Genomic DNA, 15,668 nt, shown 5'->3' with positions numbered 1-15,668 from the left:
AAATGGATACACCTGGAAAATACAATGTTAAGTAAAATAAATCAGACACACAATTTAAATACTATATGGTACCTCTCATTTGAGTAAAGCAAAGTACAAGCAAAGAAAATGATGTAGGATAGGTAGAAAGGGACAAAGAGGTGGATCTTGTGTAAAAGGGAGGTGATCTAAGGGAACAAGGGCAAGGGGTGAGGAACAGGAAGAGGAAATAAGGGTAAAGATATCCCATTTACAGGAACCTAGTAACCCCAGTTAATGTAAATGGTGTACACCGTAACATGACCTAAGACAGGTAACACAAGCAAGTATGAGAAAAGGGTTAGAGGAGCCAGTGGGGAGGGAAGACGAAGGAGATCTAAAAGAAGCAGGCTGTCGTGTGTGCACATAACCACACCCAAGGTGACGGTAAGCCGCATGCATTGCAAACGTGCTAATAAAAAGTATAGTTTTAAAAAAGGAACATGAATTGGAAAAAAAAGATACATGGAGCCACACAGCTGCTTATTGTTGAGTTTTAAATGTTTTTTAAAAGCCACTTTTTCTTAGCAACTCATAGAGTTTTCTCTAGAATAGATGGTATCTTAGACCATAAATCATGTTTCAATAAAAACAAAAGAATTAAAATAATCTCTTAGAGTCTGTAAGATCACAACAGAAGGAAACTAGAAATCAACATCAATAACAGCAACAAGAAAAATCCAGAAACAACACAAACACGTGAAGATTAAACAATACATTACTAAGTAATCAATATGTTAGAGAAAAGGTCAGGTAGAAATTAAAAGTTCCTAGAATCAAATAACAGTGATAGTACAACATACCAAAACCAGTAGGATTCAATAAAAACAGTTCTCAGAGGAAAGTTTATAGCTCCTACTACCTTCATTAGAAAATAGAGGATTACCAGTTAATAACTGGAGCAATCCAAATTCAAACTTCAAGAAGAAAAGAAATCATAAATATAAGAGGAGGAATCAATGAAACTGAGACTAAAAAATAATAAAAAGGATCAGAATGTTGGTTCTTCAAAAGGATAAATACGATCAATAAAGCCTAACTTACCAACAGAAAGAGCCATATCAATGCAGTTAGAAATGAAGAAGGCAAAATCACAGTAGATGCCACTGTAACCCAGAGGATTATAAGGAACCGTTTTGAAAATTTGTGTTCCAGTACATTGGAGAGTTTAAAGGAAATGGATAAATTCTTAGACACAAATGACTTACCAAAATTGAAATAAGAAGATGTAAAGACCCTGAGTAGACCAATAACATGCAGTGGAATTGAGGCAGTAGTAAAAATGCTACTAAGAAAACCCCAGCATTTTATGGATTCATCACTGAATTTTTTCAGAACTTCAGGGAGGAACTAATGCCAATATTTTTCAAAGTCTTCCATGAGGTTGAAAGAGAAAGCACACTACCAAAGTCATTATTTGAAAGCAGCAGTACCCTGATACAGAAACTCAGCGAGGACTCAACCAAAAAGAAAACCACCAGCAATATCCTTAATGAACATAGATGTATACAAATCCTCAGTAAGTTATGGGCAAACAGAAAACAAACCATTGAAAAGGTCATACGTTGCGACCAAGTTGGCTTCATCCCAGAGATGCAAGGACGGCACAGCATACATAAATAAATAAGTGTAATATACCATATAAATAGAAGTAAAGATAAAAATCACAGTTGACCCATAGATGCTGGAAAGTCCTTTGACAAGAATCCAACACTATTCATGATAAAAATTGTGATGGAAATAAGTAGAGAAGGACTTCACCTCCAACATAAAACCATTGTAACAAACCCACAGACGTCATACGAATGGGAAAACTGAAACAGACCCTCTAAAGTCAGGAACAAGACAAGGTTTTCCACTGTTACCACTTCTGTTCAGTATAATTGCACAACTTCAGCTGGAACAATCAGGCAAAAGAAAGAAATAAAAGGGTTATGAATATGACAGAAAGGAGTCAAACTCTATTTGCAGGGATATGATCCTGTACATGGAAGTGCCAAAAGAACTCTACCAGAAGACTCTTAGAGCTAATAAATAAATTCAGTCAACTGGTAGAACACGAAGTTAACACACAAAAAAGACAAATAGTTCCTGTATGCCAAAAGGAACATACTGAAAGAGAAGTCATTATAACAGTCTTGTTCATGGTCACTCCAAAAAATGAAGTCACTGCCAGTTGGACCAAAGAAGTAAAATATTTCTATAGTGAAAACTGTAGTACTCTGAAAAGATTGAAGGGGATATTAGAAAATAGGAAAACATCCCCTGTTCCTGGATAGGGAGAACCGGTATTGTCAAGATGGCCATATTACCAAAAATATAGATTTAATGGAATTCCAATCAAAATATGAACAGCATTCTTCACAAGACTAAAAAAACAATTGAAAAATGCCTGTGGAACCCATAGAGACCCAGGATAGCAAAAAGAACCAGCAACAAGAGGCATCACAATCACGTATTTCAAGTTCTATTACAAAGCCACAGTGATGAAACAACAGCATAGTACTGACACAAAAGCAGACATGTAGACTAATGGAATAGCGGACGCAGAAGCAGCTCCTATACCTTTTAGACATCTGGCCTTTGACGAAGTGGTTAAAACTAAATACTGGAGAAAAGGTGCCCTCTCACTTAACAAATGGTGCTGGGAAAACTGGTTGTCCAAGTGGGGAAGAATGAATGTAGACTCATATCTCTCACCCTGTACTAAAATCAAATCAAAATGGATCAAAGACCTAGTTATTAAAACGAATCCTGAATCTGGTGGAAAATAAAGTAGGTGGAACATTTGACATAGGGATACAGTGAGCTTCTGAACAGAACCCCAATCGCACAAGAAGCAACTCCAAGGATCTACAAATCAGAATATATCAAATTAGAAAGATTTTGCACAGCAAAGGAAACAATCAGCAGAGTGGGGAAACAACCTACAGAGTGGGGCAAAAATTTCCCAGCTACTTTTCTGATATAGGATTAGTACCTAGAGTATGTAGGGAACTAAAAAAATGAGACCTCCTAAAGCAGAAGAATCAGAAGATGGACAGTTGACATAGGCACTTCTCAGAAGAAGTACAAATGGCTGTAAATACATAAAAGGAAGGTCAAGATTTTTGGCCATTAGGGAAATGCAGATCAAAAACACATTGAGACTGCATCTCTCTCTAGTAAGAATGGCTATTGTCAAGTACTCAAAAAAACAACATAAACTGGTGGACATGTGGGGAAAATAGAACCGTCCCACACTGTTGATGGGAAGTAGACTAGTACAAACTCTATGGAAATCAGTATTGGGATTCCTCAAAAGTTTAAAATAGAAATTCCATTTGAGTCGGCTGTACTTCTCCGGAGTATCTTCCTGAAAGAGTCCAAGACGTTCTGTTACGTGCACAGCCAAGTTCGTAGCAGCATAATTCACAATTGTGAAGTTACAGACACAGCCTAGAAGCCCCTTAACAGAGAATGGGTAAGAAAGCATGGGATATACACACAGTGGAGTATTATTCAGCCACAAAGTCACTCACTTTTATGCGAGCCCCAAAATGTAAATCAAGAGCAAAACAAAGGAGAGATAACAATGGGCACCGTAGGAAACGGGGAGGCTGAGCCCTTGGAGGTGGGCAAGGACGCCTACAGAACAGGAAATGAAGCGAGAGGGGAGGTTGGTTGGGGAAGGGATCGAAAATGATCGAGATACAATAGTGCATATACTAATTCCCAAAGTGAAGGCAGTGAGTGCATATCACAAACGTGTACTAATAAAATTAAATGCCAAGTCACTTTCCACAAAGGATCAGAGACATCCTTGCCTATGGAAAATCCAAAAGGAAGATGCTGTGTAAAACGTAGTGCTGAAGAATAGTGTATTCCTAAAGGTGATTACAAGGGGCTGGGGATTTAGCTCAGCGGCACAGTGCCTGCCTGGCAAGCGCAAGGTCGTGAGTTTGATTCCCGGTACTGGAAAACAACCAAAAAGAAAAGGTGATTACAGAATTTTACTTGAACAGTTCTGTAAAACAACCACTCCCTCAGTGTTCCCTAGGCACAGTGACCCTGGAAGTGGGAAGAATCAAAGCCGGCCCATTTCACTCAGAGAGGAGGCCTTCTCAAAGCAGCCAGGTGGGTAGCTCTGGCATTCATCGGGGGGCACTGACTGCATACTGAGGCGCCCACACGTGCATCGCTGCGGGTCTGGCCGGGGCCATGGACACAGGTCCTGTCCTCTGGCAGCATGGCAGTGGCGAGTACCGACTGAGACAGGGACAGCAGGGCTGAGAGTGGGCAGAAGACGAGGCACTGGAGTGGCTTACGCCAGTCTAAAGACCTTTTCCCGTAACCTCAGACATGAACCTTCGTGTTTGTGAAGCCTGTCAGGAGAACACATTTTTAAGATATGGTAGAAGAAATAGCAATCATTATTTCTTACTCGGCTGAAAGATCCTATACAGGTAACTGTGAACGCTTGTTACCATCTATAAAAGTACGTTAAAGTAGTTCAGGAATTTTAGCAAGCCCCTTTCCCCGATCTTGCCTTGATGACGTCAGCCCGTTCTCACTAGTCTGTTCTTACAGACCCTTTCCTCACTTACTTCATTATCGCCCACCGTTTTCCTGCTAACTGGCCCCAGTTTTGCAGTATGTAAGTCCTAGTTTTTGTGCATCTGATGTTTAAATGTACAGATTAGCCTGAATGACATTATGAAAATTCACTAAAATTCCAGGTAAGTTGGAATCAATAGTTTTCCCCTTCTTGCTTTAATTTATTTATATTATTAGGTAAATTATTCTTAATAAGAAAAAAATAGAAACTATTTTAAAATTGCCCTTCAAATTACCAAGTGCTGCTATTTCTTAATGATTCTTTTCCCTACATGCAGTAAAATAATTGATTTCTGTAATTAGTGCTGTTTCCAGGGAATTAGGTTTTACAAAACTTTCTAAAATAACGTTTATGTATTTATAGGTGAGTGAAGGCAGCCTGTCGTCTTTCACTCTTCCCCTGTCTGGAACGAGTACATCAGAGTCACAGGAATGTAGCTCAAAGAGGAATGCGTGTAAGATTGCTTCCGTGTTTCAAGTAGGATTTGCCAGTCTGCATTTTAACTCTCAGCACTGGTCCTTCAGTTTGTCCTTTCTGTTGCTGCTGTTGCCGCGTACCTCTGAGCTCTCCCTGCTCTGCAGACAGTCCCTTCCCTTAATGTAGGTGCGAAGTGTGTGCTGGCAGAAACCTGCGTGAGATAAGTCTGTGCCAAGAGCAGCTTCTCCCCTTCCATAGTTACCCTCCAGATACGTGAGACATTAGCATCAGGGTTCTGTCACTTTTTCTTACTGTGCAGACTGGGTGTTTAACCTCATTCCCTTCTTCTGTTTAATGTAACACTAATAAATTGAAAGATGCCATTAAGTGAAACCTTCTTTTTCCATGCAAAAATTTAGAGAAAATTAATGTGATCCTCCTGTGTTTTAATTGCATGAAATCATGATGCAGAGTTTTTTGGCATGATACATTGGTAGAGAGTTGTCCAAATTCAAGGGACTAACCATATGGCAGTCTCTGTTTATCATGTGACTGATATCCTAGAAATTTAGGCACTTACATCCATGGATTTTTATAATGCATCCATGACTTTATGCCTCTTAGCTGTACACACATCTTTCTGTGCAAAGCACATTCTGTCATTTACTCGAAGTGGATTATACAGTTAGATAATCAGTGCTTAAAATGAGAAGAAAAAGTGGAATGTTACATACATTTTTTTCAACTGGAGTAATAAAGATTTCTTGTATGAGACAGATTTAGTGAAGTCTACTGCTAGTCATTCAGTATCTCCTTTCAAAAAAATAATAAGGTAGTCATTTATTCCCATCCAGCTTAGTATATTGACTAAAATTTATGAATTTAAAAAATGCTTAAAGCATTTGACTGTTTTTTATCTTATTTTGCCTTTACAGTAGCGTCTGAAATACAGGGATTAAGAACAGTTGAAATAAAAAAGGTAACTGGGTATCTTCAGATTTCTATTTTCCTGAACTGTCTCACTGTCTTGTAGTACCTGTTTGAGAACATAGTAATAGATACTTACGAAGTGTTGCAATGAAAATGGTGACTATAGTCTTTACTGGATTTCTTACTCAAAGTTCCTCATTTGAAAAATCATTGTGTGTATATTTTATATTGCCAAAAGTAGCATTAGCTAGAGCCCACACAGAAGGGTGTGCCGCTTTTCCTTTCCCACACTGATCAGTAACTTTCTCTTCAGTGGGTGCTTCTCTGTCCTTCCGGAAAGATTTCTCTCACAGCCATACACAAGAAAGAAAATAAAAGCCACTGCACTCACTGAGGCTTTGCTGCAAGGTAAACACTGTTCAGACACTCACCCATCACAGTGCCCTGCCGTATTCACCGCAGCCTTCCGCAGGACACGGGTCTCTGTTTCATAAGTGAAGATCTAGTGATTACGAAGACTGCTCTTGTTCCAGGTCACAGCGTCTGTAGGTCACATGCCTGGCCTTGAACAGGGCTCTCTCCGAATCCTTACATTGTGATCTTTTCACCTTGTGAATTTACCCGTTCCACAGCATAATTTCCATCAAGTGTACCTTGGTTTCTTTTGCTTTCTGGACACCTATTTTCCTAGTAAGGATCTGTGTCAAATAAGGCAGTGCAGTTTCCACTCTCACACCTGGAAGATCAGGGTCCACACTAGAATACTGCGCCAGAGAAGAAATGTCAATTAAAGATCTCTTTGACCAAAATACGCTACCTGTTCCCTGGCAGGGGCCTTCTGACTCCCTGGGGATCAGTGTTGCCGGAGGAATGGGGAGCCCGCTTGGTGACGTTCCTATATTTATTGCCATGATGCACCCAAATGGCGTTGCAGCTCAAACCCAGAAACTCAGAGTAAGTTTTGCTAAAAACAGTAGCAGTCTTCAGCAATTTAGCAAAGTGCTCTATAATTTTCAATCTAGCCGTGTATTGCAAGGGAGCTCTAACTGTATTTTTTTAAGTTAGCTAACCAACCTGTAGCAGGGCTTCCTTTAAGTGAATTATAAAGAATATTAGAAGAAAGAAGAAAATGATACTATTGAATGCAAATGTAAAAATAAGTGAAGTGATAAAATGTACAGTTATCTCTTCGCGCACTTTCATTACATTTTTAGCACCATATGGGACAAGATAGAACAAGCACATTTAGAACAGTAATATGAAGTGAAACTTCTCCCTTATAAGATGTATTGGTTTGTATGCTGGTTTAACTTTATTGAATTGAAAAGTATCATTTGTGTTTGATTATAAAATCTGCAGAAATTTAATGTAAATATCACTTACTGTATTCTAAAACTATATAAAACTTACCTCAAAATTGAGGGGTTATCCAAATGTAGAGTACTTTGGTGAAATTCAGGCTGACTGCCCAATGCTGAAATCATGTGAATATTCTTTTAAAAGCACTCAGTTTCCCAAAAGTAAAATATCTATGACATCACGCTTCAGCAAGGTCTTTGAACATAATCAAATCTAAGTTGAAATAACCTCTAGGTTGGAGAGCTGGGCATGGTGGCACATGCCTATAATCCCAGCACCCAGGAGGTTGAGGCAGGAGGATCATTGCAAGTTCGAGAACAGCCTGGGCTCCAAAGTGAGCTTGTGGGGCTGGGGATTTAGCTCAGCGGCACAGCGCCTGCCTGGCAAGCTTAAGGTCGTGAGTTTGATTCCTGGTACTGGAAGAAAAACAAAAACAAGAAAACAACCAAACAAACAAAAAAACAAAGTGAGCTTGCTAGCAGTCTGAACTGCATAGTGAGCACCTGTTTCTAAAAGACAAAAAAAATAAAAATAACCTCTAGGTTGGGAATGGTTCTGGGATGTGTGTGTGTGTGTTTGTGTGTGTGTGTGTGTGTGTGTGTGTGTTACTGGGGATCAAACGCAGAGCCTCGTGCATTCTAGGCAAGCACTCTACCACTGAACTTCGTCCCCAGTCCCTCTGCCCCTCAGCCTGTTTTGATACCTAAGTCTATTGCTAACACTTAAGAAATGACTGTCACATTGCACAAGGGTCAGCAAACTCTTCTGATGTTGAATATTTTAGCCTCTGTGAGTCACGAGTCTCTGTTGCAACTGCTCAGCTATGCCCTGTGAAAGCCGCCAAATAAGCGTGGCTGTCTTCCAGCCAGGCTTCATTAACCAAAATAGGCAATTGGCCGCATGTGGCCTGTGGGCCTTCCTTTGCCGCCCTGACTTAGAGTCACATCTAATAATTCCAGTGATGGCGTTGGGAGAAATTTTGGTTCCCAAAGGATAACCATATTTATTATCTTAATAGGAAGTAATGCCTTACCCAGGAGAAATGAACACTGACTTTCTCCCCTCCCTTCTCCATGGAAGACTAGAAATTATCATGTACATCTTTCTGTTATTGCTTCTGGAGCTTGAAATTACTAGTTTCCTTCATTGTATTTCAGTAGTTGGTGGCAGTGCGTATGCAAAGTAGATGGTAGAGAAAGAAACAACTGTTCTGGTCTCAAAGTCCCACTCTACAGTTGCTTACGCAACTATTTCTCTGTGTTGCAGGTTGGAGACCGGATTGTCACCATCTGTGGCACAGCCACTGAAGGAATGACTCACACTCAAGCAGTGAACTTGCTGAAAAATGCCTCCGGCTCCATTGAAATGCAGGTAAGGTTTTCCATCCCAAATAATGATCAGAGATGGATAGCTTGAGGACACACGAGCTTTGATGTTAAAGCAGTGAAAACTACTAAATGCCATGCTGTTATTTTATTTAATATGTCCCTGGAACATCAGTGATTAAACTGAGCTCAAAAAAAAAAAAAATGCATGGAAACATATCCCATAATATTTATCCTGGTGAATTTATTGTTTAATACTTGCTATCCAGAGGGGAAGAGTATAAGCTCTTAGCAGTAAATGAGTACTTGCTAGAATTTTAAGTGGTCTGAATAAAAGGCTTGTATTGTAAACATCTTTGAAAAATAATTGCACAGGAATTCTTCAGACAGAGGACTAATATTTAGAATATATAAAGAATTGAAAAAATTAGACCTCCCCCAAATAAAAGACACCCCAAAAATGGGCAACTGAAATAAATGGATACTTCTCAGAAAGATTACAGATAACCAATAAACAGTGAAAAAATATTCAACATCTCTGGCAATTGGAGAAATGCAAATTAAAGCAACAGTGAGAGTCCATCTTACTCCAGAGAGAATGACTGTCATTGAGAAATTAAATAATAACAAATATTGGTGAGGCTGCAGGCAAAAAACGAACGCTTCTACATAAGTGGTGGGAATATAAACTAGGACAAACACTATGGAAATCGTTATGGAGATTCCTAAAGAAACTAAAGCTAGAAATTCCATTTAATTCAGCTAGTCTCCTTCCCAAAAGAGTTAAAGACTTCGTATTAAGTTATAAAAACATACCCATGTTTATAGCAGCACGATTCATAATAGCTATATCTTGAAAGCAACCTATATGTCTATCAGCAGATAAATGGACAGAGAAAATATGAGACTACTCAACAATAATATGGATACACTTGAGTCATTTGTAGGAAAATAAATGCACCTTGAGACTATAAGTTAAGTGAAATAAATCAGACACACAAGCCTAAATATCCCATGATTTCTCGTTTATGAGAAACCCACAATGTACATAAAGAGCAAAATACAGGTAAATAATAGGAAGTAAGGAGATGAATCTTTTGCAAAACAGACGGAACCAAGAGATGGAGGGAAAGAAAATAAAGGGGAAGGAAAGGGAAGAGAAAAGAATTAAAATGCATTGTGCACAGGTGCCAGCTCCCCGCAAGGAAGGTAACGTGAATTCTTCTTCCTGCCCCTTCCGCTCCGCTCCCGCTCTCCTCCGTGTGTGTCTCTGGTTGCATTTGGTGTGCGCAGGGATTGCTAAGTGGGCAATAAAACACACATTTCGTCCCAGCCGTCTTTTTAGAGAATAATTGCAGGTGTCTCCTAGCCACGTGAACGTGTGTTTTTGTTTTCTCTTCATGCCTCTGTGTGCAGGTGGTTGCCGGAGGAGACGTGAGTGTGGTCACAGGTCATCAGCAGGAGCCTGCCGGCGCGGGTCTTCCTTTCACCGGGCTGCCGGCAAGCACTGTGTTTCAGGAGGATTTAGGGTGAGAATGCATAGCGTGCTTGGTGCACCATGCTTTTCAGGAGCTAGATTTTCCTAACAGGTCCATGTTCTTTTCCATATTTTTGGCACCTACGCAGAGGTGAAGTAGTAGGGGATGTGCTTCGAAATACACAAACCAGGTGCTTTTAACAATTACATAATTATGCCATGGAGTCAGCTAATCAAAATATGTTAGATAGATGGATAGACAGACAGACCCATAGATAGCTATCCTGTTTCTTTGAAAATAAGACCTACCTGGAAAGTGAGTTCTAGCACAATTTTAAAAGTCACATAGGACTCGGGGCATGTCTCTTGTAAAAGCAGCTAGAGTTAGTTTGCCGGGTCAGTCTTATTTTAGGGGAGAGAGGTATGCATACCACTGCCCTTACCGTGTTGTAAACTCTGATTTAGGGGAGAGCATCTTAACCTCAATATCACCACCCTTGGTGACATGGAGCACGTCAAACCTGTGTTTGAACATTTTCCAGCACTGTCTACTCAATATAATCCTTTTGCTGGAAAAATAATTCATGTATTAGATAACAACACTGAATAAAAGGGCACTGGAAGATAGGAAGACTGAGGGAGGTGTTCAGCATGTGTAAATCATGTGATGCAGTGTTTACATACTTTAATTAACCGACTGTTCTCTGTGAGCTTTGTACCCATGTTTACAACTTACTCCAGTGTGCTCCCTTTAAGTCTAGCCTTCTCATTTTAAATGAACTGAAAAAATAATCAGCTGCTCTGTGCCGTAGAAACATGCCATGGACATGTTAGTTTAAAGCAGCTGTGAGTGAGTCATAGAATTAGAGCAAAGAGTGGGATTTCATTAGATCATGTAAATTTCCACTCCTGTGCAGAGCGTGCACTGACAGTTTCAGGACCCCCTAATGCCCTCCACATGCTGCCTGTCGGTCACGGAGGACTATCCTTGCTTTTGTAGATGTCACGGGAATTATGGATTCATATGTATATATAAATATATAAGATGATATTAAAATATATAATTGAAATATATAAATGCATATGAAAATAGGGATGTGTCATTTTAATTTCAGAATTCTTTTCTCCTGCCCTTTCCTGTAGACCTCCTCAGTGTAAGTCCATTACACTAGAACGAGGGCCAGATGGGCTAGGCTTCAGCATAGTAGGAGGGTACGGCAGCCCGCACGGGGACTTACCCATTTATGTGAAAACGGTGTTTGCAAAGGTAAGGCTGCACCTTTTCACCATTCTCTTCCCTACGAAGCATTCATTAACAGTGATCAGCAGCTGGCTTGTTAGTTTATGGCCTGAGGTAATGCCAAATGGTTAACAGTTGATCATTTTCTTTGTAAACTCCCTACAGGAGCAGGTCATTAAATACTTTTGTCTAATTTGAACTTTAGTTGTATTTAAAGGAAAACAGGCTCAAATTGAAACTCCATAGAAATTTTTAATAATATTCATAAATGCATAAACTTACGTTAGTAAAGCCTGTTTTTCCCCTTTGAAAACAAGTTGTGTGAGGGGAATAATCGTACTTTTAAATCTGTGTGCTATAGAACACTCACGCTGGTATTTCTCTGCATTTTGTTTTGAAACGTAAAATAGGCACACAAGAGCACGTAAAGTATACATGCGAATTAACTAACAGGGCATTTATTTTAGAAGTTTAATGTAGGTGAATAAAACAAAATTTCTAAAGGCAAATCTGAAGCGTACCGTGTAGCCCTGTTCCCACAACAAACGAGCTAATTTGTAATCAAGGACCTGATGCTTTTAAAAAAGGAAAACATTGGTATATAATTAAATAGTAAGAATATTTAAAATAAGAATAAAGATATTGATTTGATGAAACTGTTAACACAAAATTATCTAAATCTATCTTATGATTGCTATTACGTTCCTAAGACATTTTCAGAAGTATAAAATGGAATAAAATTTCCTGCAGGAGAAAATCTAGAATCTCAAAATTTTACAGTGGAAAGGAACAAAATTTATGGGAAGCCTGCTTAAAGATTTGATACAGAGGCTTTATCTTAGTGCCATTGTCCTTTAATTTTTGAAGGTTTATTCTTTTGTTTTGGAAAATATTACTATTTCTAAGCAATTTGAAGTGCTGTACCTATAGCGAGCTAGCCATAGGCTTAATTTATGACATTTTTAAAAATGCTATGTTCAGAAATACAAGTGGCATTTGCCAGTGAGTAAAAGGATCTTGCAGTCCTGTTCTCAGCCTAAGAACAATTTATTTAAGGCATGCTAGTTAAAACATATTTTAAGAATTTCATCATTATGGGTTCCTCATTAACTTTTCCATATTTTCATCGTATATTTAATTGCATAATTGCCTTCTCTAAATATGCCTTAAGGCAGGGTTCTTTTTCAAACAGCAGTGTCTGTATTTAATCATAATCAGTAGGCATGGGAATATGAAGAACCCATCTATCGTTTGGAAGTAAGAACCGAGGCAACTTGACTAGCCTTTTCAAAGCCCGGCATTGCGTGCGCGCGTGCGTGTGTGTGTGTGTGTGTGTGTGTGTGTGTGTGTGTGTGTCTGTGCGTGTGTGTTGCAGTGCTGGGTGTAGAATCCAGCCCCTCATGCACTTTGGCAAACACTGCGGCATGGGGTTTTTAAATCACCGCTTGTCCCTTTCCTGCCCTACCTGACCGTCATGTGGGCTTTACATTTCTGCAAAACGTTGGGTTTGTAGTCTTCGTGCCCTTGCCCTGGGAAACTGCTTTTGTTCCTACCGAATCTCTGGTCTTCTTTATGTAGGCCTTCTTTACAGGATAGAAAATCCTGGATGCTGTGAGATCATTCGTCCTCGGCAAATTTCCAAATATTCTTTATTAATTTGAGTTTCAACCAACTGCTGTGCTGAACAGCCAAAACACCCATCTAATCTATTGACTGCTGGCTCTTCTCTGAAAGTGAAATGTTAGCGCTAGAACCGTTTAGGAAAAAGTCCTCTTTTGTGAGTGGTCGCCATTGCTCAGTGGCTGTGGAGGACCCACAGAGCACAGAGAGCAGTGTGTGTGCGTGTGTGTGCGCGGAGCAAGTTACATTCTTGTTTAGAACTTTTCTCTGGTGTAGTTGTGAGACTGCATTCTTCGAAAAGTAAACAACCCTGTTTTATGATTGCAGGGAGCAGCGTCAGAAGATGGGCGCCTGAAAAGGGGCGATCAGATCATTGCCGTCAACGGACAGAGTCTAGAAGGGGTAACCCACGAAGAGGCCGTTGCTGTGCTTAAGCGAACAAAGGGCGCTGTCACTCTCACGGTTCTGTCCTGAAGTGGCGGCCCGAGCCGAGCCAGCTCCGCCCCTTGCTCCCCTAGCTTCCCGTCAGGAGAACGGGCTGATCTGACACGTGACGTTTCCTATGCTGTACTCATGAGGTCTTTAAAACTGTAATTGAAAAATAATATTTCAGTTTGTTTTTCTCAAATGGGAATGGTTTTCTCACTGATGACCTGATGTCATTTTTCCTTTTCTTTAGCATTTTGTGATTCTAAACACCCAGAGAAGGAACATTTTACACATAAATCCAGTTTCTCTTTTGAGGATATCTAAAGTTTTATAGTCACATGAACCAAAATTATTAAAAGGGAGGAAATCTTGTTAAAAGAGAAAGAGAAACAGTTCTAAAGGTAACTGTGAGAACAATGGTTTCACTGAATTAGGGTGAAAAATAAAAATGCACACAATACGGCAAAAAAATCTTGTGGAGTTTTATGAAAACCCGCAATTTGGCAGTTCACCTCCAGCCCCCACACCAAACTAAAAATTACTGAAAATCTTAATACTCGCAATGTTTTCACATTTCAAATATTATAAAAAATTGCATCCCCAAGTCTCTAGTATATATACATACTTTTTCCTGCTAAAATTATTTTCTATGATTAAGTAAATAGAAAATAAATGAAACAGTGTTCCTAGGTTTTGTAAACTCATTTTTAATGCACATTCTGTCACAATGTTCATTTTCATTTTCTGGCCTGTTATAAATCACTTTTGTGTTGCTGTAGTGAAATGTCGATGCTACCCCATGTTGACTGGTTTTCCTCTAAGCACCCAAGCTGGCCTTAGAAGAGCGTAGGTTCCAAGAATCTTCTAAGGTTGGTGTTAACAATTGATGCAACACTGAAAATGGCTTAGTGCACTGTACAATTGATTTACAGTTAGTATTAATGACAAAGAAGCAATGTGTCAGCAGTTAGTTTGGTTTATGCCATTAGTAAATGATAGAAAGATTAAGGGGGTTAACATAACTTCAGTTCATTGCTTTACATTAACATTGTATAATACAATAGTTTAAGACTAAAGCAAACAGATGGAATTGTTTATTGAGACAACTGGTGAGGAATTATCACGTGTTCATTCCCATTTTAGAGCGTGAAACTCCTACATTAGAATATATAAAATCACTTCAAATATCTATATTTGTAACAGAAGGAGTGTACAGCTATTTTGTCACAGCATTTTTGTGTAAATGCAGAATTAAAGTGAATAAGAAGGTTTGTCATTGGGTAGCTGCTAAGTGAAGGTAGAGGGTAAGGAAGAAACTGGCTCTGCAGAGCAAACTTGGGCCAAACAAAAGAGAGGAAAAGTTAAAAGGAAAAGTGAAGATACACCCTGGGGGCACAGGCGGATTATTGGGACGAGGCACAAACTCGTCGTGGTGTCTGTATCCTTTTATGCCGTCCACATCGTATCAGACTTGCAGGGACTTCACACAGGAGGTGCGAGCGGGCTGTGTAGTCTCTGCGAGCCTGCCATGCCTCTGCGTACAGTTACTTCCCAACCAGAGTAAATCTGCAAGTTTAACTGAATGCAGTCAAGTATTTTAGGTCAAGTTTAGAGGAGTGAATCTTCGAATGCCCACTATTTCAAAGTAGACTTAGATTTTAAAGAAACGTATTTTTTAGAAAACAGAGACAGAGATACGTGCAGACACAGAGACATGAGCGAAGGCCACATGAAGAGGGAAGCCATGAAACTGCTGAGGACTCCCGGCCCCCAGAAACGTCAGAGGCAAGGGTTCTCCCGAAAGCTTCAGGGGAGCTTGGCCCCCTCGACGCCTGCGCCTCAGACCCCAGGCCTCCAGAAGCAGAGAGAATGCGTTCCGACGGTTTCATGCGACCCGTTTGTGCTGCTTTGTTAGAGAAGGCTGGGAAACCGGTACTGTGGCTGAGCTGCTGTCTTTGTCCTGGCCAGGAAGAGATAATGGCTATTAGTTTACAAAGTCAAAGCTCGTGAGAGGAGAGAGGAAGGAAAGGAGATAACTTTGAAAGGGAAACAAGCTATACAGTCATCAGCTTCAGAGAGGAGCGGCTTATGCACCGTGTTACTTCTTGACATTGCGAGTTTTCCTGGGTGCAGGAAAAGGTGCTTCAGCAGAGATGCAGTAGAGTTCATCTGTTACTGACGTGTGTAACGCAGAACGGTGACCTGCCCCAAATGCATCACTGTAGTTTATGTGATTAAGTCAAACAGGAGACTGCC

At 39.9% G+C, this 15,668-nt stretch overlaps 1 protein-coding gene across 9 annotated transcripts in view; it reads left to right on the top strand.

The window, feature by feature from the left end:
* Mpdz (multiple PDZ domain protein) overlaps positions 1 to 13,606 on the top strand; it is a 147,731-nt gene extending 134,125 nt beyond the window's left edge. For all 9 annotated transcript variants that reach the window (XM_013516315.1, XM_013516322.1, XM_013516317.1 and 6 more), the window contains 8 exons: positions 4,048 to 4,134; positions 4,979 to 5,069; positions 5,968 to 6,011; positions 6,794 to 6,916; positions 8,588 to 8,692; positions 10,063 to 10,175; positions 11,267 to 11,390; positions 13,311 to 13,606. In XM_013516315.1, coding sequence (XP_013371769.1) covers positions 4,048 to 4,134; positions 4,979 to 5,069; positions 5,968 to 6,011; positions 6,794 to 6,916; positions 8,588 to 8,692; positions 10,063 to 10,175; positions 11,267 to 11,390; positions 13,311 to 13,457 — 834 coding nt within the window. In that variant the 3' untranslated portion in view covers positions 13,458 to 13,606. The remainder of the gene's footprint in view (positions 1 to 4,047; positions 4,135 to 4,978; positions 5,070 to 5,967; positions 6,012 to 6,793; positions 6,917 to 8,587; positions 8,693 to 10,062; positions 10,176 to 11,266; positions 11,391 to 13,310) is intronic.
* Positions 13,607 to 15,668: the final 2,062 nt, after the last annotated feature.

This window comes from Chinchilla lanigera, unplaced genomic scaffold (genome assembly GCF_000276665.1).
Source record: "Chinchilla lanigera isolate Chin_1 unplaced genomic scaffold, ChiLan1.0 scaffold00033, whole genome shotgun sequence".
Classification (NCBI taxonomy): domain Eukaryota; kingdom Metazoa; phylum Chordata; class Mammalia; order Rodentia; family Chinchillidae; genus Chinchilla; species Chinchilla lanigera.
Note: the sequence above shows the minus strand (reverse complement) of the source record. Positions and strands in the feature narration are given on the sequence as shown.